General features: G+C 46.2%; 1 protein-coding gene across 2 annotated transcripts in view; it reads right to left on the bottom strand.

Moving 5' to 3' along the window:
- FGFRL1 (fibroblast growth factor receptor-like 1) overlaps positions 1-7,994 on the bottom strand; it is a 173,465-nt gene extending 165,471 nt beyond the window's left edge. Inside the window, exons 1-2 of one of the 2 annotated variants that reach the window (XM_017820767.1) lie at positions 7,481-7,994; positions 6,270-6,379 (exon numbers count right to left, since the gene is read on the bottom strand). In XM_017820767.1, coding sequence (XP_017676256.1) covers positions 6,270-6,330 — 61 coding nt within the window. In that variant the 5' untranslated portion in view covers positions 6,331-6,379; positions 7,481-7,994. Of the gene's footprint in view, positions 1-6,269; positions 6,380-6,754; positions 6,866-7,480 lie in introns of those variants that run through there. The other variant, XM_017820768.1, reaches the window with a different exon arrangement.
- Positions 7,995-25,573: the final 17,579 nt, after the last annotated feature.

The following is a 25,573-nucleotide window of genomic DNA, read 5'->3' as shown; positions in this document are numbered from 1 at the left end:
TGTTCACAGCACTGCAGGATGCTGTGTTTCTACTGCGATACAATGGGGAGACTGTGCAATCAGGGCAACCAACCAAACTCCATGCAGCCCATGTTTATTTGACTGGGAAGTGCGGGGAAAAAGAAATAAAAATCAGAGCTGTGAATGGATTCGGCGGCACACATTAACTTACTAAATAACACACAGGCCAGTCTTCAACCCCTCCACACCCAGAACACTGCCCGCAGAACAGCACCCTTCCTTTGGGGATGAATCTCTCTGTGGCAGCCCAAAGTGTAAGCAATGAATTTCCAAATTGTTTTCAGCCCCAGCAGTGCACGCTCCACCCACCAGCCAGAGTTCACAGTGGCAGCAGCAACACGCTTCTAGAATTAAAAAAAGTGAGTTCCAAGCTCTCCAGTCACGCAGGCGGATGGCAGGATCCAAACTGCCACACTTAGCCCACATATCCTCTGCTGTCATACATGAGGGATCCATATGGAGGTAGATATCACGGATACTCTGGGTAAACTACCCTTCAGGGATGGATCCAAAGCCCATGGGAGTGAGTAGGAGTCGCAGCACCAACACTCACTGCCTCTGAATCAGGTCCTAACGTGTTAAAACTGGCATGGGCTGCATCTGCCTATCTCATACGACATCGGGACAGCAGGATCAGATTATTCAAGCTTGCTTTTGGAAATATTTTTGTTTTACCATAGTACCACAGTTGCTATGAATGAGCAGCAAATTCAGTAGGCTTGCATCAGACTGCGGTCTTTGCAATGTCTGCAACCACACTGACTCCACTCTCAAAAAGTCCCTTATATGACTAAATATGTTCCACTTTGGTGCAAAAGATTAGAACAGGTCAACACAGCTAAACATGTACAGGGGTGTTATTATTACAGAAAACTCCAAGTCAAGGCTGATTACAGAGAACAAGATAAGGAACAGAAATCCAAATTAAATGTTCAAAACAAGATCAGATCCATTTCAGCTTGAGCAGCCCCTCAGAAAACACAGGAAGAGTTCAGATGTAAGACAAATTCCTTGAAACAAGACAAAATGAGCAGGTTAATGAAAGAAAAGGGAGAAAAGAACATTTCCACCAACCCCTGTAATGCTGGGTTACATTTGCACAGATCTTTTGCTCAGCATGATTTTACAAGTCACTGCAGACACAAGTAGGAGCTTCATGTCTTACGAAAATCAGTTGCTCTGGTTCTACTCCCACTGAACAAATAAAGCTATGCCTAAAGGTTGTTGGGGTTTTTTGTAATTTAAACTAGGCACAAGAGGACTTCTGTATTATTATTTTCCCCTTCCAGTGGAAATTTTTATCTCTTCCAATAATTAATCGAAAAAGGCACATCCAGACTCCACTGTATTCACACTATTCCATAAGGATTGTTCTGCACCCAGATATACCAGCGTTGCTCACGGTGAGACAGACGCTCAAAAAGGAATTATCAGACAGGCCATTGGAAAGGATCAGCTCTATCAGCCAATTCATGTCTAAAGACAAACTTCATCTTCAGTTAATAAATTAGCATCAATGGTCCCAAATCTTGAAAAAGGGGTTCTTACTTGCTAGCAAGTGTCACTTCTACTTTTTTTTTATTTTGAATGACTTTTTTTTTCCTGGAAGAACCACTGTTGTATAATATCTCAAGAACCATATGAAAGTTTCTTCTGTGGCTAAGAGTCAGGCTTTGGAGTCCAGCCTTTGCTGTGTACAAGTTCAACCCAAAAAAGACATGTTTTAATTTGCTGCTTGCGTCTTTTACTGAAGGTCAAAGAAACATATGGACTCTGGAAAACAGAGTTATAAAAACTTTAAGGAAAATCTAAATGTATTTGAGCAATTTGCTGAGTTTTTTAATATTCCTAATTAAAAACAAATAAAATCAACCCTAATTTTCCAGTATGACGCACACTACATTTTAAGTTTAAACTCAGCCACAATTTAAAGCGGCCAACAGCCTCAGAAGAAGGGAGGAACCAGCATTTAAAAAAATAACCAGGATTTTCTTAGATCGTCGTGTTGACTCTAGGTACAAGTCATGCTGGCAGATTATTCATGAGCAAGTTCCCCAAGAGAACGATCCAAAAAATACCCCAAACTTCACCAGAAGATGTGCTGCGTCTTACATAAAATCTGAATTGGGCTGTTAGATCCGAACATGCTTCTCTTTCACAAGCGAGAAATTACCTAATCATTATCTGGTAGCAACCACTCAACAAGAGTAAAGGAGTAAAACAGAAGCCAACAACCATCTCTCTCATATTATCATTATTTATCTTTCCTAATTTTACTACCATTCACTCTTATAAACCTCAAAGTTACAGAATGGGAATTCTGTTCATCACAATGAAGAATTCAACTCCCAAGAAATAAAAAACACTTCCAACATCCTACTCCCTTTTCTTCAATACTAAGAGAAACAAAAATGGCACATGAGATTATTTCTGCATGAAACCATCGGATTTTGAAGTGGCCCCATCAGCAAATTCCCCGTAAAGCAGGCACCAAGCAGGTTTGCAAGCCAAGGTCGCACAGAGAAGTGCCAGAACAGAAAGCAATTAAGGTCCCGTTCTTCCCCTCCCTACGCAATGCACCGAAAATGAAATCAACATCCAAACTAATTAGTTTCCTGCAGAATATCAGTTTACTCGCTAACAGGAGGGTGGTTAGTGCTCTTACCAAAACCTTCTAAACATACCATACAAAATCTTGTTTAAGCCACGGGACCAAGCCAAACACATCCCAGTGTTACCATATACGGTCACCAATGTGAATATGATGGCAACTTGACAGATTCTGAACAAATATTGCGTTGTCTGTCACTGAGATAACATAAGCAGGAAAATATCAGATTATATTACCTGTGTCCAACGGGAGGTGCGGAGTGGCAGGAGCTACACTGCTGCAGGACATAGTCTCTAAAGGTTAGTGACCCAAGATGGCATTCGTCCCTGCTGAGGAGGGCTGGGGCTGGACACTGAGGACTTTTATGCCCAGTATGGGGCTGCTTGGAGAGAACAGGAATGGAGTGACATGAGGGACGAGCCACTGGACCTGCGCTGTTATCCCAGGTTCAGGGCTGACACTATCCCGTGTGGCTGGAAACCAGGCTGAAGCTGCTGCCTCACACCTTAGCTGTCAGCCGGGAGGCACAATCCCTCTAAATAACCACAGCACGGGTTTTGTTCTCAAAGAGTGGGTTTTGTGCACACAGACGTTCTAGTCTTCATCCACAAGGGAAAGCAAGCTACCAAAATAGCTCCTGAGAAAGACTTTTTGGTACAGGCTCCCTCTAGGAGATCCTTAGCCCGGAATAAGATTGGTCACTGAGAAAGTTATTCCAGATTAAGCTTTTTGAAAGAGTTATTCCAGTGCATTTGCAGGTGTAGACAAGCCCGTAATCAGATTCTTTAAGTTTTGACCCCAAAAGCATTGGTTCAAACTTATACAGAGTTAGCCCATCCTTCATCCCTCCAAATACAGCCAGTTCTGCACTTGGACCTCTAAAATCAGACCTGCCCTCTGCTTAGCCTGGATACTTCAAAGGTATTGTCGCTCTATTAAGAGCTTTCTTATCTTGGTTTGCTAAGATATCCTCCTTTTTTGCAGTGTCTTCTACCTCAGGGATGAGACACATTGGGTCACAAGAAGGGACAGAGCCAGTAGGCAGAGATCTGAACCTGGAAAAACGCCTCCTTTTGCTCGTGGAGGTGGAAAAAAATAATTGCCGCATTAGCCCAATCAGTCATCCCTGTGGGGCCCTTTGCCTTAAAAGGCATCACCTAAATAAAGATTTAAAAATAATACAACGTAACATTTAATGCAAGATTGCAGCTGAGTATTCAACTGTCAGGAAATATCAAAGCCGGAGCGCGTGGGCAACTTAACTCTGCCCCCTTGTGCAGATGCACTATGGCACAGCCCTTCCCCAAGCACGGGCACGACATCAGTCGGCTCCAAATTAACATCCTAACTCTAGCATAACCTACTTTTGCCTAATATGAGTAGAAAAGAAGGACCACCACTTTCCCAGAGAGCCTCCTCAGCCGCTTCCCTCACTTGATCACAAGCCAGCGAGCACCTATTTAACTTCCAGTGCCTCGGATCAGGAGGTGTTGGCACACTTTGGGCCACACACGTCTAATTTGCAATCAGGATACAGATATTAAATGCTGTTTGGCCAAAACAAAGAGCCCTTCTTCCTCCAGAGAAGAGCCTCATGACCTCAGGCTGAGATTTGGCTGAGGAACTGTCTATAAAACCTGAGTGACTGAAACAGGTAACACTTACGCATCTCCAGTGGCCAAACCCGTTGTATGAGATGTTCAGAAAAAATCTCCAGGCACGTTAACAGTCTGGCACATTTTTCAAAGAATCTGAAATTATCCCAATGTAAATGACTAATAATTGGAGATATTTGTCAGGACAAAATAATGTTTCAAAGTTCTGGAGAGTGCCTCATCTCCGCTCATATACAAATTTGATCTTCCATCTACATCTTCCAATATCAAAAACGTTCTCAACCTTAAGGACGTCCAAAGCAGGATTTAAATGTCAGGATATTGTCTATATTTTTACAGCAGTAAATCTTGAAATCAGCACATGAACGAATGACATTTTTCATGGGTTTGGCCCTGGTTTTTAAACTCTGTTTCTAGATAATTTTAAACAACCAGAACCATCTCTCCATACACTTACAGGATGGATTTTTCCAGCTCCAAAAAGGGTTCAAATAACCCAATTACCAATATGATCCTATCAAAGTTTTATTAAAAAGACCTTCCCACAGGAAAAATTATGATGGCCTGAAATTACCACGGTTAATTTTCTGTCACTTCTTCACACGACAACAGCCCACAGCACTTCACTTTCCAGGGGCAACAAAAGTACGAGCAAGACAAGTGCAAACCAAATTTAAACAGGGTCACCCAGTAAAGCAGCCGACACTCAGCTCACAACAGAGACAAAAATCTTTTTGTCTTCTCCTGCCCACTTCAGATCTTTTCCGGAACTCCACCAACTTCTCAGGTCCATTGCAATAATATACATCCATGAGGTCATCTCAATTCATACGCTGCTGCCCATCGCCTACAACTTAAACTGAGTCTCCATTGTAAACCTTGCCGGGAACTCAGACTTGCAGAACTTACAGCCTATATACTGTTTTCTTTTTCATCCAGCTTCCAGCCAAATCATTTTATAGTGCTTTTGCCTCCATAAAATATTTGCTTGGGAGCCAATGCCAAGAAGAAAAAAAAAAAGCACAGCGCACTAACCAAACCTTGGGTTTTCAGAGTAACGTTCCCCCTCTTCTTTCCCACCCTACCCTCAAGGTTTATTTTTGGTGAGTTACAGCCCAAGTGAAGGACAAGTTTAAACCTTTTAATTCACAACTTCATCACGCTGGGTGATTTAAAGGTCTTACAACAGTTCATGAAACTCTGATACTGTTGGGAATTGCAGCTGAAGCAATCTGCATCCTAAAGTCATACCCCCATTTTTCTGGAACAATGCAGCCCCTTACATTGTGAGCAGAGGTGGGGAAGCTGAAAGCATAAATTCCCATTCAGGCTTTCCAAGGACAGCACTCACCAAGGTACAACACAGGCGAGAGTGGAGGAAAAGACAGCGTTCCTTGCACTCTGACCCCAGAGCTTTGCTCAAAGCACCTTCCCATAAAGACACTTCTTTTTTCCTACCCCCATCACTCCCAGGTCAATGTATTTCAATTTGCCTCTGGTAAGGAAACCTGTTTATTGAAATCTGATCAACTGCTGGAGCCTCAGCGTTAAAATACGCTCTCGCTGTTGGGAACTGTCATTTGTCTGTCACCAAGCAAGTTAATGGATGTGTTTGTTTAGTTTGTAAGTGGGAATACATGGGGCAGGGGCTGGAGGGATTACAGGAGGGGAGAGGTATTTCTGATCCACAGAGGAATGCAGATGCTTTTCTTCAAAATTGTCTGTGTACTTTTACACAGGCACAACAAAAGCCCCTGAAAGTTCACCTGCACCTCAGAGACCTGAGCAAAAGCCGGAGTGACCGCGCTCCATCCAAAAGGATGGCCCCGAAACCACGCAGGTGAGGAGGCACCACCCGTGGGCACGAGCCTGAACCCCTGAGCAGATAAGTAACAAGCCTGTGCCGACAGCAACTCCCCTACAGGGTCCCTCTGAGGGCACCGTTTGCAGAGCAGGAGCCCAGCTGAGCAGAGGGAAGGGTGTGAGTCACGAAGTGTTTGCACCCAGCGCGGTCTCCTTACCTCTCGCCGAGTCCGAAAATGCAATTATCCCTGCGAAAAGGAGCGCGAGCTGCAATTCCATTTTGAAAACCAGATCCCACCGTATCGTACAGGCTACTGTCCTCTCAGACCTGGAGGCAGGGAAAAGGAGAGCAAAATAATTACTGGGGGGGAAACCCCAAACAACCCTCAACTTTGCAGAGTTTCAAATCCTGTTGCGAAGACTTGCGAGCAGAAACAGCAAATGAAAGTGCAACGTACTTGTAATTCATTCCTTGGTGCTCAGCGAGTAAAACTTTGCCCTCCTCTCTGCTCTAGCCTGATATAAATCAAGAACCCACTGAGGTCAGTAAGCTCCTCTAAGTTTACAGTTAATGCATAATTCTTTCGTATCCTGTACAGAACCAGTCTGGAAGGCAAACAAAACACTAGCAAGTGGCCATAAAACAAGATTTCGGGTTAACAATTTGTGGAGGAACTTGAAGAAGGGAGAGGAGGAATGTTACCTCTCCCATCAGCAGCCCAGAAAACTTTGTGTTGCTGCTCCAGTGCCCCTCAGCCAGGCTCCGCTATGGGTACGCGCCTTCCTCCACTCCGAGACTTCTCTGCACAGCACTGATTCCTCCTTTCCTCTTCTTCGCACCCGCCCCCCCCCCAGCCCCACTTGTTTCCGTGGGCTCCAGAGGTGCTTCCCAAAGCAAAACCACGCTTAATTACTCAGATTCTTGAAGATGCCTTCCCTGTGATACGCACACCCGGTGTAGATCAGGTTTACATTAATTACACCCTGTTCTCCTCCTAAAACTCTCACTCTCTAAACACTGTCTGGATTCCTCACCCTTGTAAAACTCCCCGGTTTAAACACCCCGTGCCCCCAGGACACACAACAGCCCGCGTACAGCATCCAGCAAAGCAAACACGGCGGCTTCGCCCTTCGCTTCCCCGTTTTTCCGGGGGGGACCGGGGCACGGGGAGCGGGGCGCGGGGGGGCTCCCCCGGGGCAGCCCCGGGGGCGCAGCGCGGTTCAGCCCCGCGGCGGCCGCTAACGGGATATTCGCAGCCGGGAACTGGGGTCGAGAGGGAGGGAGGGACACACGGGGTGGGGGGGACACCCGGCGCGATGCCACCTGGTGCTGCCCCCCCAGCCCTCGGCGGCTCCCAGCTGTGCGTTAGTATCTCCCGGGACCCCGCGGGGTGTCCCGGGCGGGGGCGTCGGCGCGGGGGGCACTTACCTCGGGTGCTGCCGGGGCTCTAACACCGCGCTCTGGTGCTGGAGCCCATCCCCGCCGCTCGCCGCCTCATGCCCTCCGCGGCCACGGCGCCCGGCGGGCGCTCCGCCGCCGGCCTCTACCTCATCCCCCCCTCCCCGGGCGGGCGGGGGCTGCCTGGGGCTGCCCTCCCCACGGAGCGGCTCTGCCCCTTCACCGGCTTTCTACCGACACCCCCCCCTCCCGCCGCCCTTCGCCCCGGGGGCGTTTTTTTCCACTCGAGAGTCACGGAGCGAGGAGCTCGGGGAAAAGGGGGGAAATCTTGTAATTTTTTTTTTTCCTGCTTTCCGGGCTGGGCTGAGAGTGTGTGTGTGCGGGGAGGGACAGCGGGGACCTGCCAGAGCCGCCGGGGCTCCCCGCCGCGGGATGCCCGGTGATGCCGTCCTGCGGCTCGCCCAGCCGGAATCCCGTTTAAGGAACGAGGGGAGGAGGGGTAAGGGGCTGGGGAAGGGGAGGGGAAGGGACGGGGGGGGGGAGAACCGGGGCGAGAGAAACCGGCGATAAAGCAACTTTCCCTGCAGGGCTTTGTGGCGGTGGGGGCCGAGCCGCCGCGGAGGGCGGCGCGGGGCCGCCCCGCTCCAAACTTCGCACCAATCCCCGGGAGCCCCCGGCAGCCCCCGCCCTCCGCCGGCCCCGCTCCCCTTAACCCTTTGCGGGAGCGGCCGAGGCGGCACCGGCGGCTCCTTGAGCGCCGGGAGTGGGGGGGGTGCGCCCCGCAACCCCCTCTGCAGCGGAGCCCCGCAGCGCTCCGCACCCCACCACCGCCACCCCTCCGGGCTCTGGGAGCCCCTGCGATGCTGTGCCACCCCGCTGCCTCTCTGTGCCCCAGAGCATCCCCCTCCCCGCACACCCTGGAGCCCCCGTGAGCCCAGCGGCGGTGGAGACCTCCAACCCCACCGCACCCCCCCCCCGCACCCCAGAACCCGTCCCTGACAAAGCACCCCTCTCCCCACGGCCAGGAGAGAGCCCCGGCCGTGGGAACCCACCGCGAAGGCAGCGAGGGAGAGCTGGGGGGGGCGGCTGCGCAGTTTTGATCTCTCGGCTTGGATGCAAATGATGCCAGAAAGAAACTGGCCTGAACTAAACTAAGCCAACAAGAAAATAAACTGTGGAGATGTCAGTTTCTTATATTAACTGTTACAATTATTTATTATTTACTTTCAAACAGGGCTCGGCTGATGCATCCGCTCTTACAACAAATCACTCTCGCACAGGATCAAAACCAACCTGGCAGAATTCACTAAACAGACTAAACAAACCACAAGAGAAAAAGTGGCCTCAATAGCTAAACATTTTGTGTATTGAGAGAAACATCGTTACTGTTGATGTTATTGTTTCTTAGATCTCTTACTTGATATGCTCCAGCATGAAGACCTCCTTGAAAATGGAGCTGTCTCAATACTAATTGAATGTGATAGGCACCAGGACAACCCCTAAACCCAAGCCAAGAAGTAATTTGAACATCCATCTTATCTATTTTGTTAGGATTATCAAATCACACCCTCAACTATTATTGTTATTACTAAATATTTTTACTCAGTGGTTCCTGATAGCATTAAATCTTGATACACAAAATCAATACGAAAAAACATCTAAGACTAAACACATAAACCCCCCAAGCCAGAAACAAAGTGGCTGACAATACTGTTTTTATATTTTGCATATTTATATCAACATTTTTATCATTAAAGTTAATTCAGCTGAGAAATCCCAGACGGACTACTCCTCCTATCAGGCAATAACTTCAGCCTCATTGACTTCAAAGACAGTGTTGACTGAGGGAAACCTTCAGGACTTAGCCTATGTGGTCATGTTCATGCCATGCCTTCTGATAAAATCACCCCAACTTGCACCAGAATGAGAGCCCAACTCCACGCTACATCTTGGGGGATGATGTGTGAAACACCTCTTTGTAACATTTCCCTGCTATTTCACCACAAAGGATTCAAGGTCTTTGTCCCAAGGACATCACCACACAGGTAACCCAGTCCTAAAACTATCTCCACGACCTTTGTTCCCCTGCAGACCAAAGTCTAAAGTTATGGCTCAGATGTGGGACACCAGCTCACAGGCAGGTTTTTCACCAGGTTAGAGGGACCTGACTGAGCTCCTACTCCTCATCTTGTTTTTCTGAGCCATGCACCAAGATCGAGGTTTAATTCCCAGGCACACCATCACTGTCTTGTCTCAGACTGTCTAGAGACTTGGGTGAACTCTCTCTGGACCTGAATCAGCTTCGGTCAAGAAGAAGAGACCTTCTTCCAACCCAGGCTGTGCCCAAGACCAGCACTGAGCATCCAGCTCAGGTTGGACACAGCAGATAAAAACCTTCTGATGGATCCACTCCTTACATCCTCACTTCCTTTGTGAGGATCACAAATCACATGTGCCTTTGTAGGCTCCAACATCTCCCAGACTCTTTCTCCTCCTAATACAACTATAAAGCAGCAAAATCTTTTCTGCAGCCTTTCACCAGTGTGAATTTCTCGGAGATGGAGGATTACAGAAGTGGTACACAAAATGGTCAAAATTACTCAGGTGACTGAACACCTTCAGATGTCCCTAAACCTCTGTCTTCAGGCATTCAGAAACTTTTTGAGAACCTGACTCCAAGTGATGTTGCAAAAAGATTACATGGGGCAGGGAATGGAGCCCACAGCTTCCATACCCCAGGCTAAAATAACCAGAAAATAAACCCTACTGACTCCAAAATGTCAGCACAATTTCTTTTAATTTTTTTTCATAGGCTAGAGTGCCTGACAGAAAGTCTGAAACGATTCTGTAGACTTCATCCATCTCATTCCCAATGCTGCAGTGGATGAATAAATGTAAAACACTGATACAAGAAAAATAATTAATATTCCCGAAACAGCTCCTACTTTATCAGAAACAAAATCTCATGCTGTTTTCCCAACACTTCTACCTAAATAAGGAAACATGCAGAGCTGTGTTTTTTCTGGGCTGGCTGTAATTTGCAGGATGATTGAGTAGTCTGAAAGTCAACAGCCCCAGTTTGCTCCTGCACCCCACGATCCTGAGACAAGGCTGTGGGAAAACAGCTTTCTGGAGCTGACAAACAAAAACGAATGCTAAGCAACGAAATACATGTCTCCACATGGCCTGAGAAGCAGCCTAACAGTCCATTTGTATCCCAGTTGTCCCCAAAGCCCCATTTCCAGAGCATGACTTTTCAGATTTCACATAGTTGTGATGGTCTAGTGAACATCCATCCCCAGAACGACTTTTCTCATGTCTCCAAAACCACAAATTGGACTTTTTCCAGCTTTCTTACCTCTTTTCTCCCAGGAACTGCTCACCTCCATCATCACAGAACTCCATTTCCCCCCGTTTTCTCCCTTCCATCTTAATTGTTTTGCCTTTTTTTCCCCTCTACAGATAACCTGGGAGACACAACACCTCCAGACTGTAATTCCTAACCTCTTCCAGTGATTTTTTTCAAACTGTCGGTGGCAGCCATGCGGTTGAATTTCCCATCACACCCAGCACCCCAGTGGAGCTCTGGTCATCCAAGCGACCTGGGTTGGCAACAGTGCCTTGCAGGAGCACGAGGTCCCATGGCACAGATCCACAAGGACATGCCACCAGGGCGGAGGGTGTGCAGGACTGGGTGGCTCCGTGCAGCTGACGGAGCACGTGAAGGTGATGGAAGGGCATGGCCAGGATTAGCACATTCCTTCCACCTGCCACCCTGTTTTTGCAGCCCTCCTCTGGTTACCCAGGGCAGAGCAACCACGTGGTGTCAACCTGAGCATTCATCTAGGGATGCCTGGAAAAGGGGATTGCTCCAGATGCAGGGAAAGATAAGTAACGTGATTGATGTGGCAGAGAGCAGGTTTCCCTGGGTAGATCAGTTCTGATAAAGTATTTGGCATGTGACAAGACAGCACATAAAATGTCACAGCTGGGCAGACAAGGAGCACAACAGACATTTTTCCATTTGCACAACAGCAGAGTCACTGTGCTCTGTTTGGGTCTACAGTTGAAACCGAAATGGTGTTTTTCAGAGAAAGCAGTGTTTTGTGAGAGTGGAATCACTATATTCCCTATACGTGGTAACTGAGACTCAGCTATAACCTTAGGTAATATTCAGAGGGGATGTACAGGAAGATGGAAAGATCAAACAGGGTGATACAGTCCTGAAATCTGTATTTTCTTCTTAATAAAAAGATGCCATCTCTTCTCCCCACATATACATTTATTACCTCAGAATATGCTTTGCTCTAAGCAGTGTTGCAAAGAAACAGATTCCTCATACACATACAGTTCACTTTTATATATGAAACACAAATGCCATTGTTCAACAGAGAAGAAAGGATGGTAACAGGTTTAAATGTCCTATAATCCAATCCTTGGGTCCTGTGCAGAATGCTGTGAGGTCCCAATTTCCCATGGCCCTTGCAACATGACGTTCAAGGTTTTTACAGGCACAAGTGATCCCTCTGGTACCTTGTGGTCTCTGTCTTGGTCTGAAGTACCACCAGGAGAGAGTTCTCAGCCCTTTCACCAAGGACTGGTCACACATGCGGCCCAGCACACTGTGCCTGGAGAATGTGCTTGGATTTCTCACTGTTGCTAAATTTGCACATGATGGCATCTGCAGGAAATCATTTCCACCATCCCCAGTTGGCCGGGAGACCCTATCTGTCTTGGCCAGGTTAGGCACGCTGTGTCAGCGCTCTCTGGCACTGGGGAAACGTGACAGCTCTGATCAGGGCCCAGGCAGTGCTCAGGGAATGCCAGCCAGCCAAGCCCAGCCCATCCCAGCCCAGGAGGATGCGTCCTGTTGGCAGCGCGAGTCCCTCACGCTGCCTTCCCAGGGGCTGCCAAATGAATTTCAAGGTCTCCGTGACTAGGACACACTACTCAGCAGCTTAGTTCGTGTTTCCAAGATGGATGACAGCAGAAGAAAACTCCTCACTCCAGGCTAAGCTGAACGCTTCTCTCCAAGGGGAAGTTTGCTTACACAGGAGAAACAGGGCATCCCAAATCAGCACCAGGAAGTACAGACCAGTATTCCCTGGGTGACAGCTTCAAACAGCCTTCTCTGCTCCAAAAGTGTGTATAAGAAGGTTGTAGTATAATAAAACACTACAATCCACACAAAATTCTCCTTCCTTGCAGGAAAGGTAGGAACAAGGAAGGGGTTTAGATCAAGCAATCCAGACAGAAGAACACAGAAAAGGTTTTGGATCCACAAGGGTCAGATCTCACCTGCTTTTTGCCTGACTTTTCTCAGTAGACCTAAGATACTACATCTCCCAACAAAATCTGCTTCCTTGCTACCCAATAACTGCACCACTGTGACTGCTATCACAGGAATAAACCTAATCTGACACTCAGGGCACCATTTCTACACTCCTGGAAGGTGCTCAGCTGTTCAGATTAGGAATATGGAATAAAGTACAAAAAGATTATGGAAGAATAGGTTGTCATTTGGTTAAAAGAGCTATATTCTTGCATTCTTTAATTGTATCTCATTCCTCTTTTTCATATCCCTTTGCATCACTCCCTACTTTTTTCCACTCTTAAATATTTGCAGGCAGTTCCCTAACTCAGCGGTTGCTCAAACTACAAGTAGTTAAAGTTTCCAAATGTTCTCCATAAACACATCCTTCCTCAGGCCCCTTATCCTTTATATCACTCAACACTGGTTTCTTGGAGTCGGTCTGACACTGATGTATGAAAGATTTGATTTTGCTTTCCTTTTACATCTGGCTAGTACAAGAATAATCCCACTGGAGCCATTGGAATCATTCTAAGTGAGAAAAAAAACCTGATCAAGCCAACAGACTCATACGTGCAGCCACTATTCAGTACAGGTAGGCTGAGCTGAAGACTCTGAATCTAAAGACCTTTGAATCTAAATGTCTCATCTCAGGAGGAGACCACCATTTCGGAGACCTAAATCTCCTCTCACTGCTCCGTCACATCATCATCCTGCGCAAGGAAGTTTGTCTGTACACATTGATGCTGTGTTTAGCAAATAGATGTAGCAAACATGAAAGGAGAGTTGCGATAAATAACGAAAAAAAGTAAATGCCCAAGATCAACAGAGTGAAAAACAGAAATGTCAAGTATTAATTGCTGGACAGAAGTGAGGAATGTTAAAGGAAACTGTTTCGGGATTTATGTTCAAAAAAATAAGACAACTTCCCCAACTATTTCCTTTCAAATCTCTCAGCATTTTCCATAAATTCCATGTGCATGTGTGGTGCTCTCTGATAACATACAAATCTGCATGCATAAACTGTTTTGAAATGTTTGTACAGTTTCATCCAAAAATATGACTATATGTTTGTGTTTTAATTGTCAGCAATAGGAGATTAGGCAAGAGCCACATGCATCATGTCAGGGGCACTGACTAAGTTTAGGTGGTATGAGCACAACCTTCCCCTTTCTGGCTGGACCTTGATAACAAAGAGAAACCAAATTATCTGAAGGACAAACCTGTAATAAAGCAGCAGCACAGCCCCTGCTCTCAGTGACCGGGGTGCTGGCCCAGACAAACCCCCTGAAACCAATAAAGCCATTTCAGATTCATACAAGTGTAACCAGGAGCAGAAATTTGCTGATTTCCAGGTCAGGCGTCAGAGTTTTTGCAACTCTGCGAAAAAATAAAGATAAAGCCCTTGGAGAGGAGGGGAGGGGGGAAAGAGGGACTGACACTTTGCCTCAATCAGTGTTGTTTGAAATGTCTTTCATTTATTAACATTTCTTGCTGAAGCCAAACTTTAGTTCCACTTTATCAGGAATATAATGCAGCTGCATTTTCTGGATGGGAACATCACCAAAAATATGGTAACTATATAGTCGACAGCTATGTCTTGTTTACTCTCATGCGTAAAAACCATACGGAAACGATCCTCATAGGAAATCTCTATCTGTATGCAAATAGAAACAATAGGAGAGGCTGGAATGGGATGCTTGCTGAGAAATGGGGCGGGAGAGCTGTGTTGCCCTCTCCCCAGTGAGTATCTTGCTCCATCCTGCCTGGACTGGCAGGAGCTTGATTTTGCCCTGGGTTTGCCTGAGAAAGTCTCCTTGATTCCCTGAAGTGCAGATCCAGCCAGGTCAGGCAGCTCTGGTACAGCAATAGGGTTTTCAGGGAATATGCACCATCTCCTCGATGCTTTCACTGTAGGACATTCCTCTTAGAGATGCATTATTCCTGAAGCAAATGCTGAGGGCAGGGTGCTGGCTTGTGGATGGCTCTCAGCCCATGCAACTGCAACACCACAACGGCTCAGCCTTGGCATTATTCCTCGCAGGGCATGAGCTGCCCATGGGGGAAACCATGGCACAGGGCATGAGGGCTGCAATGAGGGAGGCATCTTCAGAGAGGCATCCCTTGAGCTCTGTGAGGACTTCTCAGCCCTTCAGCTGCTCAAATGCTCATCAGACTCTCCTTGTCCTGGTGCTGCGCCCATGGGCTTATCCTGCAGGTGCAGGGCAAATCTGGGGGGAGGGAGGACACTCACATCACAGGGACAAATCTCGGTGGACCTGAGGAGCGCTGCCAGCTTGCCCACAGCTCAAGGAAGATGGATACAAAATCCACCATGATATGACCCACCAGAGACTACATGGTGGAACGCCTGTCCCACCCTCCCCAGGCACGGGGAGTGTTCAATATTAACCACACCAGGTCTGCTCAGGCTAGGGCACTGCAAGACAGCCCCTGGGGTTGGGCAGCTGCCCCTTTAGCCATCCCCAGTGAAGGGAACAGCAGAGAGCATGCTAAGGAGCCCTGGAAATATGCAAGGACCTGCCAACATTTGCTGCCAAACACTTTTATCTTTCGACAAAGATAAATCTGTTGCTTACTTAACCCAGCCTTCATGAAACTCACAGCTCCAGGTTTCCAAAATAACAGGAGCAGAGTAGGCTGGCTGGTGTCCTGGTGAGCAGCAGATATATACAGGGCAGCTAGAAGGTGACACCGTATCTCACGAGAAAAATGGCTGGATAGTAAATCACGTATGATAGAAATAAATAAGAACTTAACCTCCACGGGCCAGAGAACTTATCTTCTCATGTTTCTGTAAAGTGCAGGTGTCTGTTTTCTTAAGAGAGCTATTAAGGTACAGCGTTAATAATGAGGAACAAAAAAAAATCTGCTACTCAAAAAGAATAATGAAGAACATAAAAATCTTGCATGGCAAGGCAGATGTAATGCAATAGTAAAAGAGCAGAAAGGTACCATAAATACATAAGAGGGTATCCTCAGCTGTCACATGGCTTGTAACCCAAAGCCAGAGGGAAGAGAGATGCTGGGATACAAAAGGTGCAGCCCCCACAGCAGTGCTGGCTCTGAACTCCAGGGTCTGCTCACCCAGGTGCATTTATCCATGTTATACATGACTGTGAGTTCAAACAGAGAAATGTCATCCCAGGGTTTGGGTGTGGAGCTTTGGTGGGAATGTGGAGCCTGCCTTCTCCACAAGGCCCCACATCTGTCTGACCAGGCATTGCTTGTTTGCCAAAGCTTTGGTCAAACCTCAGGCTTCCTGCAAAAACGAGCTGGACTCCACTCTCATTTTCAGGTCATTTGCTCCTTTTTTACAGGGATAGGTTCTTCAAAACCATTACAAATACTGGGACTAGAAACTCCCTTTTTAGCCATAAATCTCACCAGTCTCAGTAAATACTAATTTTTTTAATACTAAAGTTATTATCTGGCAAGAATAGAGCCCCTTACTCTGCCACCCCTGACCCAGGCTGAACCTGTTTGGCCCATGTTATTGTGCTAGTGTAATTCAGTGGAAAAGAGATTGGATTAAACAGGCAGCTCTGGAGGAGTAAATAAAAGGAACATGCTTTAAAGAGTAAATAGACAAGTCTGGGTATAATGGAATAACTCCTGGTCATGCTAAATCAAAGAGAAAATAATGCCCTCACTAAAATCTGCACATGGATGTTTGTCTCTGCCAGAACAAGAAACAACAAAACCCAGAGGGGAGCAGAGGATGCTCTGGGGGTCTCTGCAAATCCACACTAGAAACAGTACCCCCCAAAAAAATGTATAATAATAATAATAATAATAATAATAATAATAATAAAGAAGCAAGATCTCTGTAACAGCCAGGCAAGTGCTGGGGAAGAAATCAAATTTCTGAATTATCTGCACAGGTTTTCTAAGATGAGTGTAGAGAAAGCCGGGTTGGCTCCGGTTAGTTCCTCACTGATTCCAGACCAAATTTGTTTAGCAGCAGAAATATTATTTTTTTCCTCACTGCCAGCCCTGCAGTTCAACCTGGACTGGCGGGTTGCGTCCTCAACTTCACCTCCTCTCTTCCTTTTATGCTGCTCCAGCAAAGCCAGGAGCATGTTTGATGTTTGAAGGCAGTAATCCCCTAGCACAGGGGATCCTATATGAGTAGCCAGTAGCTTCTGTCTGAGCCAGCAGCATGATGTCCTAAGGCAGGAGAGGGCTGGGAGGATTCAACACTCCCTGGCAGCCTCAGCATGCAGATTCCAACTTTGGGAATGGTGAGCTGCCGTCATCAATCAGCCCAGATGTAAAGTCAATTGATTTGTCTCCCTTCAAAGGCTGTTTTACCCCCAGCAAAAATTTGAGAAGCTGATGATACAAAGCTCACTGCATTTCCTCTCCTTCTCACCAGGGATTTGTACCTCAGGATTTGTACCTGCAAGAGAAACGGGGTGCTCACCCTTCTGGGACCAAAACAAGAAAAAATATTTGTTTGTAAACCAGGAGCTGATTCTGGTTATGTTCATTCCTGTATAATCCACGGTGTATCCTGGTCTGTCCCCATCCCTGGGCTGGCCTGCAGAGAGCAGGGGAAAAGATTTTAAAATATTTTTTAAAATTTTGTCATACTGCTTATATGAGCAACAAATATCCAAGTAGGATAAAGAATATGTGGAGTCGCATTTCTGAGCTGACATTCTCATTTTCATGCAGTGGCATCAGAAAAAGGACATTGTGAATTACTCAGGGACATTTGTTTCCCATCAGCTGCAGAGGAAATTCTCTGCACTTTAGAGGTGTGAGAGTTCTTCCCATGGGAAAATAGGACACTGAATCTGGGAGCCAAAAATGAAGTTCTCTTCCTCATTTCTACAGTGATTTCAGTGATAGAGCTTTAACAAAGAGTTTTGACAATACACAACATTGTTATACGTTGCTTCAGCTTTATGGATGTATTGCCTTTCCTCTACTAACAACGGAATAAGGATTAGGAGATAACAATGTAACTCACATTTTACACAGGTACAATCCTGCAAGGAAGAGAGTGCAAGTTCTTGAAGGAGGTGCTGTGTTGCTTCCATCACTTTGAGGACCCTTTGTTACCACTCTTCACATAGATCTTCTGGATTTAATTGGAAGGAAAGACCCCATTGCACTGTGCAGGAAGGCACATCGTGGCTGTGCTGGAGAACAGTTTGCAGGTGTGATTCAGTAGAAATCCATCCAGGGCACAGCTGAGTCTCCAACTGGTTTTCTAAGAGGAGTCACTGGAGTCCTATGCATCAGAACAGTGAACCTTTGGCTTGGACAGGTTGGACAACACAGTATTATAGCCCTGACAAAACTAGATGCCAAATTGCTTCAGAGTTAAACACAAACTTGAATGCTGGCATAGCTCAAATTTTTCTAGGAATAAAACACATCCTTTAGAAGTTTAGCTCTGTTTTCCCAACCAAGATTTTCTTAAAACAATCTGAGGTGTGAAAAGGCAGCCAAATCAACAACTCCTTATTCTGGGAAAACTGGTAAAGACACAAGGAAGTTAAGATGCTTGGGGCTACCAGCTGAAATACCACGTGTATAATGTTGGAATGTCTTCAGCCTTACATGTGTGTTCTCTCCATAGACCTGGGGTTATCTTTGGATGCATAAGGACACCAGTATAGCCAATAGCCCAGTCAGTTCTGAGGCTTGTGTAAGAAGCTATTTGGTTGCTCTATTGATAGACACTAATCTGGTCACTCATGCTTCTCTAAGCATTTTACTAGCATTCATAAAGTAAATGTCAGTGAAGCCTCCCCTCCACTGATCTGGGAACACCTACACTGACAGGAGATGCAAGATGCATCAGCCAAATTCAAGTCAGTTGGCTGAGCTCTCCCACTTAGCTGCAGCTCTAAAACCCAGACTCCCAGTCACCTAATAAACATTAGTTTTTCATTATGGACAAATCCCATTTCAAACAAGAGCAATGTAAGATGTGAGAACAGATTTGCCTGCAGCACACATACTGCAAGAGGGACCTCATGGTCCCAGAGCAAGGTGGCTGAAGGGCTTTCACTGGAGGAGGGTTTGCCACCAAGGACATACCCAAGCTGCAGCACAGAGCATGGATAAGCCAGATACCAGCCCCTTTCCTCTCACTGCCAGTTCAAATGTCAATTGCATGTAGGCTCCTGATTTACAGCAAGTCATGCCATCACTCTTGTGAGCTGGAAGTGAGAATGCCTGCGTGAAGCCCCAGATGCCACCGCAGAGTGCAGGACACATGGTGTGAAAGTGTCTCAATGAAGAAGTAGGGGTAGGTGTAGGGCAAGCGGCTGACACCATCGTCCCCTAACAAGGGGAGTTTGCACAAAGAGCAAACATGAGCACTTGGGCCAAGGTTAACAAAATACTGGTCAGAGATGAGCCACAGACACGGATTTCATCTCCAAGTCCAAGTCTTTTCCAAAGCTCAGGAGGATTTGGGCCTGGAGCTGTTGTTCAGCCTGTCAGAGACAAACAGTCTCATAGAGACACCGTGAGACACGTGCTGCTTGTGTTTCTGGAGCCTGATCCAAATACCTACATGAGCCCATGGCACTCCCAGCATCTTCCTCTTCTCCTCCCATTGTCCTGACATGTTCTCATCAACTCACTTCAGTTAGTATCATATTTAGGGAAGCTTTGGAAGCACTTCTCAGCTTTGCCAGGAATTTATCTCCTTGTCCCAGTTTGTCCTGAAGATTGCCTAGACCATGTTTGTCTGGGCTATAGGAACCACCCTTAGCTAATCATTCCACTTCCTCACCCCAGCACTGAGATAAAAGAGAAAGGGAGAAACAAATGTTGTCAGGCCTCAGTTATGGGTGAATACCAGAGGGGAGGTTTATTCCCCTGCTTCTAAACCCTTCTGGTGGTGCAGAGACATCCATCTGAGCTCCATCAGAGCTAGGTAGCTATATGACCTACCTATCAGAGGTAGTATGCTCCCTACCTCTGATACCACATGAACTGAATTATGTGATTTCCAGGGCCATATCAAAAGTTATTGGCAAGATCTCACATGTGAATAAACCCTCTGAGACCCAGGAGTGTTAGGGAGCAAAAGGAAAAAACAGGTAAGATGCTCCAGACAGTCTTCCAGATCTGCTAAGACGGGTATTGATGATCATTGGAAGGCATGCATGGCTCTGTGCAGGCACGTCTCCATTGTGTTCCCAGTGCATTCCAGAGCTACCTCAATTTCTGTCCATGTCTGATTATCCCTCCCTTCCCTTCACAGCTAAAGGAAACATTGAAAATGCCAGCACTTATTTTTGTTTATTCTTTTTTTATCCATGTCTCCCTCTTAGCTGGTAAGTACTGCACAGCCTCTGTTCTGCCATGTACAGCAGTAGTTTGTGAATAATAAATAACAATGATATGCTTTCAGCCAGAAAATAAACCCCATATGTATCCTCAAGTATCTCTTTTCTCTTGAAGTATTCATGCAAACATTGGTTCCAGAGACTGTTATAATCCTGTTTACTTGTCAATGCTTGGAGTGAGCATGTAATTACAGTTCCACTGTAAGATACTTAACATGTAATTCAATGGCAAAGAGCTGTCATGTTATTATAGTCTTCTAAGGTTGGATTTATGCCCTGAAACCTAAATTAGTCCCAACAATTTCTGTTTAGAGGAGGATAATTTAATGCAAATATTATCAAGCACACCAAAGAGCAAATTTTACCAACACAAGAAAAAAATGCAAGCAAGTAATTTTTTTAATTTTTCTTTTTAAGATTTCCGTGCCACCACAGTTTCCTTGTATCTCCCCAGACAGGCAAAGGGTTTGTGTTTGAGTAGGGTGCAAAAGTGAAATCAAAAATGTCAGTAGCAATCAAAGAAACCTTGGGAATCAGTTCTGTCCTTGGAGACAGACACAAAACCTCTGAGACACATCTCTTCATGTGATACCCAGTGTACGATCTTGACATCAGTACTGAGCTAAAAGGACAAGGATGTTATAGGTGTACCTGGCCTTTGCTCACTCATTCATGCTGGTGTAGCTCTGTCTCTAGGATCTGTTGTTAAGCTACTGCCTGTCATACCATCATCATCAACTTCATTAATTGGGTCCTGCCTTTAAAATAATCCATCCTCAGCACCACAACACTTCGCACTCCTACAGGCCTGTTCATTCAAGACTCTCAGAGGGCTTTACATGTCCCAACTGCTCAAGCAATACAATGTGCCCAAGAATTTGGTCAGAGGCACAACAGGGGGTAGCTGTGTTTGCCACACGCTTTCCTACAGCCACAGCCAAGGCTGCTCAAGGAACAGGGGAGAACTGCAGGTCCCAGCTGCATTACTATTTACACGCCCAGTCCCATGTTTTGTTGTGAGCCTCAGTTTCCCATTTGTAAAAGGAGCTTCAGGCTTTCAGCCTTTCCAAGAGCGAGGTGACATCAGCCATGGGACCCCTCAAGAATAAGTGAGTTATCTGTGAACATGGAGACACCTGGTTCTCCTTCACCACCTTTCAGCAAGGATGCCCTTCCCGAGCCATTCCCTGACTCCCCAAGCTCATTGCCCGCCCTTTCAGTACAAAAATAAGGCAGGCAGTTCTGTTACAAGGCGTAGAGACCACAGCAAGGCTGAGAGTCCATGGGAGTCATGGGAATGTGGGCAGAAATTCCCCAAAGCTCAGAGGAAGGAGAGGAATGCAGCCCCGGAGCACCTGGGATCTCTGGATGCTGCCAGCAAGCCCAGGTGTGCTCCACACCGGCAGGGGGACCATGGCTTGAGCCGGTGATGACAGCCCAGGGTCCCTGGTACATCAGCTCTTGGGGTCTCTCATGCATCTGCTGAAGGGTTTGAGATACGCCGGGGGCCGAGAGGATCTTTAAGCAGGTGGGCTGCTGGCTGTCCAGCACGGCTGCCAGACTCCAGGCAAGCTGGAAGGGGGTGTAACCCCATGGAAATCATGCAGCCATGTGGATGAATGTGCAATATCCTCACCCATACAGGCACACGAACACATGGGGAGAGGGAAGAGGGGAGTGCACACGCTGGCTTGGATACATTTGCTGAAGCACAAGAAGACCCCAGAAGAGAGATGAGTGACCAGCAATGCAGAAGCCATTACCTGAGAGGCACCATATGCCCCTTTGAAATTGTCTAGCTGTTTAGCTCTCCTCTCAGCAACTCTCCAACCCTCTTATTTAGGGAGAGCTCCTGCTTGTCCAGGTTCATACAGCAGTTACATTGTGCCATCTTCTGGTTAAAGGCTGTGGACTCCCTCTCCGGGAGCTCTGTTTCCCTCCAGCACGTAAGAAAAGCTTTTTTATTATGCCTTCAAGAAGTGAGATCTGGAGATAATGGGGCAACTCGGTTGTTGTGGTGTAACAGCCTTACCTGCAGAAAGGAGCTCCAAGCCCAGGGCAGGGTTTGTGAGGATCACGGTAGAGGAGCTGCCAAACACAGCTCTGGTCTGCCAAGCCTGCTGTTCTTGCCTCCAGGAGAAATAACACTTCAGCATATCTTTTCATTGAGACATTGAGATACCCTTATAACCCATTTGGCCAGCTGTGCAGCTATGAACCACCTGTAGGTGACGAGCAAACCCGCAGGAAAGCGAAAAAGAAAGTAGACTCAGCGGGGTCCTCAGAGACAAAACATGTTCATCTCTCTAGCAAGGAAGATCATAAATATCCATAAATGCATGAGGACACATGTTCAGAGACACTGCCAATTACTCATCTGGATCATGAATATGGGGAACTGGATGTTCCCAACCCACCCTTTGCTGCAGAAAAATGAAGACGCAAAACTGCATAGGGATATGTGATTTTGGAAAGAGCTCTCAGTGGAGAACTAACTGGTCTGAATGTGCAAGCCTAGACTTGATGCAAAAGAATTAACTGACAAATCCTCTTGATTTTCAGCAGCACAGTTTATAATGTAAGTTTTAAAACATAGCTCCTGAAAGTAAAGCAATTTCCAGCACTGCTGCATCATGCCCAACTCTGACCTCACTTGCACCAACACAGCTTGCTTGATTTCAACAGCAGCATTTCTCCACCTACCAGGATTATTTTGCAGAAGTAGGTGTGCAGGATGATGAGTTCAAAAGGAGCTAATTAGGCACATATTAGAGAGACAAATTAGAAACAACGACTTCACTAAATACTGGTTGAACAAGCACAGCTTCAGGGAAGATATATGTCGGGGATTGTCATCAGCAGTACTAGTGTGAGCTGCATGAATTAGGTGCACAGCAGTTCCCACCAAAAAGCTGGCATATAATGATGTTGCTACAGGAAACAGTATGAAAGGATGAAATCATCTCCTCCTCCAAGAAAGGGAAATAGCCACTACATTTCAGACACCGCAGAGCATGGGACCTGACAGACCTGTGGCTGCAAGTGTAGCAATATTTAATTATTTGGCTGTAATGAGCTCTGAAAATGAGGCCTCAAAATGTCTTTTTATAGTGTTCTGAAATTTCAAGTGGATCAGGATGGTTCTGAAAGCAGTCTGGTGATGTTACACACTGGTATCAGCCAGTGCCAAGGTACCATTTCATTCTTAGCTTAACTAAAGCAGAAGCAGAGACAAAGAGTTTTACAACCCACAAGAGTTTTACAAGATTTACATGACTTCAGCCTAATCTGCCCGCTTATAATCTGCCTACAATTCCTAATATGCCAGCTATTTCCTTGGACAAGTCTGTCATCAGGAGGAGATATGAGAACATGTCCATATTTTGAAGTAATTCAGGTCTGTGCCCTCAATGATTTGGCACACGAGCAGTTGGGAGCTTGGCTTGCAGCATCTTGCAGCCTGGTCGTGCGTGAGCTCTCTGTGCCTTACAGGGACAGCAGGAAAATGCTTTCCGAGGCTAAGCTCACACATCAGGATCACCAACAGCAGAAGAAGGATTTTGGACCTGAAGTGGGATGCTTGGTGGGTAGAAATGAGAACTGAAGCACACAACCATCTCCCAGCAAGGCATGAGCTTTCCTAGCATCTGACCACTGCTGTTATCTAGTCATCTCCCAAGAATGAGAAAGTCCCTCCCTACAGTTGCATCATTGCTTGAACTCATTGGTAATAAAATATGAAGAGCTTTTGCTTCCTGCAAGCACACCAAATATCAGTCTCCCTTATGTATCAGCGTTTAAACCTTGCAGCATTTTTCTTTTGATCCTCTCTGTGCCTACATTTAGATTTTACAGGCTAAGACTGATTCAAATATTCATTACGGGGTCTTTCAGGGCTGTGGCTTCTGCAAGCAGCAATCTGAACTTGTATTTATTTTGTTATTTACTACAACTTTCAAACTTCCTTTGAACTCATTTTTTTCCCCTGGATCTGCTTATGGATTGCTGTCCATTCACTGCTGCCGCAGTTTTCCTCCTCTCCACTGCAATTTGGCTCTGTCCTCCTCCACTTTTGGCATCACAAGCTGAAAGTTAAATTAAGGTTTTCTGCAGGTCCTCAGTGCTTAATGAACACACCCACCCTCGGTGCATTTTACAGGATCCCATGGCCCATGGCCTCTCTCTCCCTTCCTAGAGGACTACCCCATTTCATCCCATCTCAATTCTCTGATCTAATTGTGACTGGAGTTTTTGACCCATCTCTCCCCTTGCCTTTTTGCAACTTATTGCCTGCAGCACTCCAGCTTTTCACCACAGGGGAGTTCGTGCCACCATCTCACATCCCTAGTGAGTTCCCCTTCACCATCCCCTGCTCTCAACATTCCCGTGTCTGGAGGACCTGGCAGCTGGCTCTCACTGGAAGCATCGCAGATGGTGCCCACAGCCCTTGAATCTCCTGATACTCTCTGGGACCAAGAGAAGGAGAGAGTCCCCAGATGACCGGGAACTGGGGTCTTGAAGACATGAAATAAGAGTCACCTCCACTACTGACCTCCTTGGCACCCTGCTATGCCCTGGGGAGCTCACCAACTGCAACAGCTTCTGCTCTGGGTAATAAATAGTCTGAGCAAGAGTATTTTTAACACTTAGTATTTTTATCCGGTTTCTAGCACAGTGCGATATCAAATGCCCTGCTGAATCCCAAATACATCATGACTGCACTAGATTCACTGCATCTACTAAATCAGGAAGGCAATTGTATATTTTTTGGCATGACCTGTTTCTAAAGTGCCCATGTTGTCTGCTGGCCATTGGATAATTTGCTGCCAAATGTTCTTGCACAAACTCCTTCAGCAGATTGTGAAGTCTGGACCCTAAAACAGACAATCTAGTAACACAGGAGATGCCAAGACCTGATTTCATGATCTTCCTAAAAACAGGTACCATATTTGTTTGCTGTCAGTCTTCAAATGTCTCTGCCCTGGAGGTTCATTGACTTAATTTTTTCTGGCATTTTTTTTTTTCTCACTAGGTGCCTGATCCTTTTATGTCATCCAATTCCCACTGACACCAGACAGAATTTCAACTGATCCAGGGCTAGAGGACACAGCCCTGGCTTTTTTCAGCTCCCCTGGGTGTGTTACATCTGTTGATTTATATGAGAAATAGTTCCTTTGCCTTGGTGGAGAAACAAAAACACCCAAGTGTGAAAAGAAAAGGCAACCAAAGGCAGAATGGTCATGTCATTCCTGAAATGTTCGTCTCACTTCAGAAACAACATGCTGTGCTCAGACCAAGTGATAAGTGGGGACAGAGATTAAGCCAAAATAAACCTCCTTATCTTAAAAAAATTCAGCTTCCTAAAGCCAACCTGGATCTGATCTGTGTGAAAAACAAGAGAAAGTGCAAGAAAGCTGAGATATTTCTTAAAATAATATTACTGTAAGACTAAACAAAATGTAAACTCTGCTC

Source organism: Lepidothrix coronata, unplaced genomic scaffold, assembly GCF_001604755.1.
Source record: "Lepidothrix coronata isolate B3197 unplaced genomic scaffold, Lepidothrix_coronata-1.0 Scaffold85, whole genome shotgun sequence".
Classification (NCBI taxonomy): domain Eukaryota; kingdom Metazoa; phylum Chordata; class Aves; order Passeriformes; family Pipridae; genus Lepidothrix; species Lepidothrix coronata.
The sequence above is the reverse complement of the archived record's forward strand: the minus strand, read 5'-3'. Positions and strand labels throughout refer to the sequence as shown.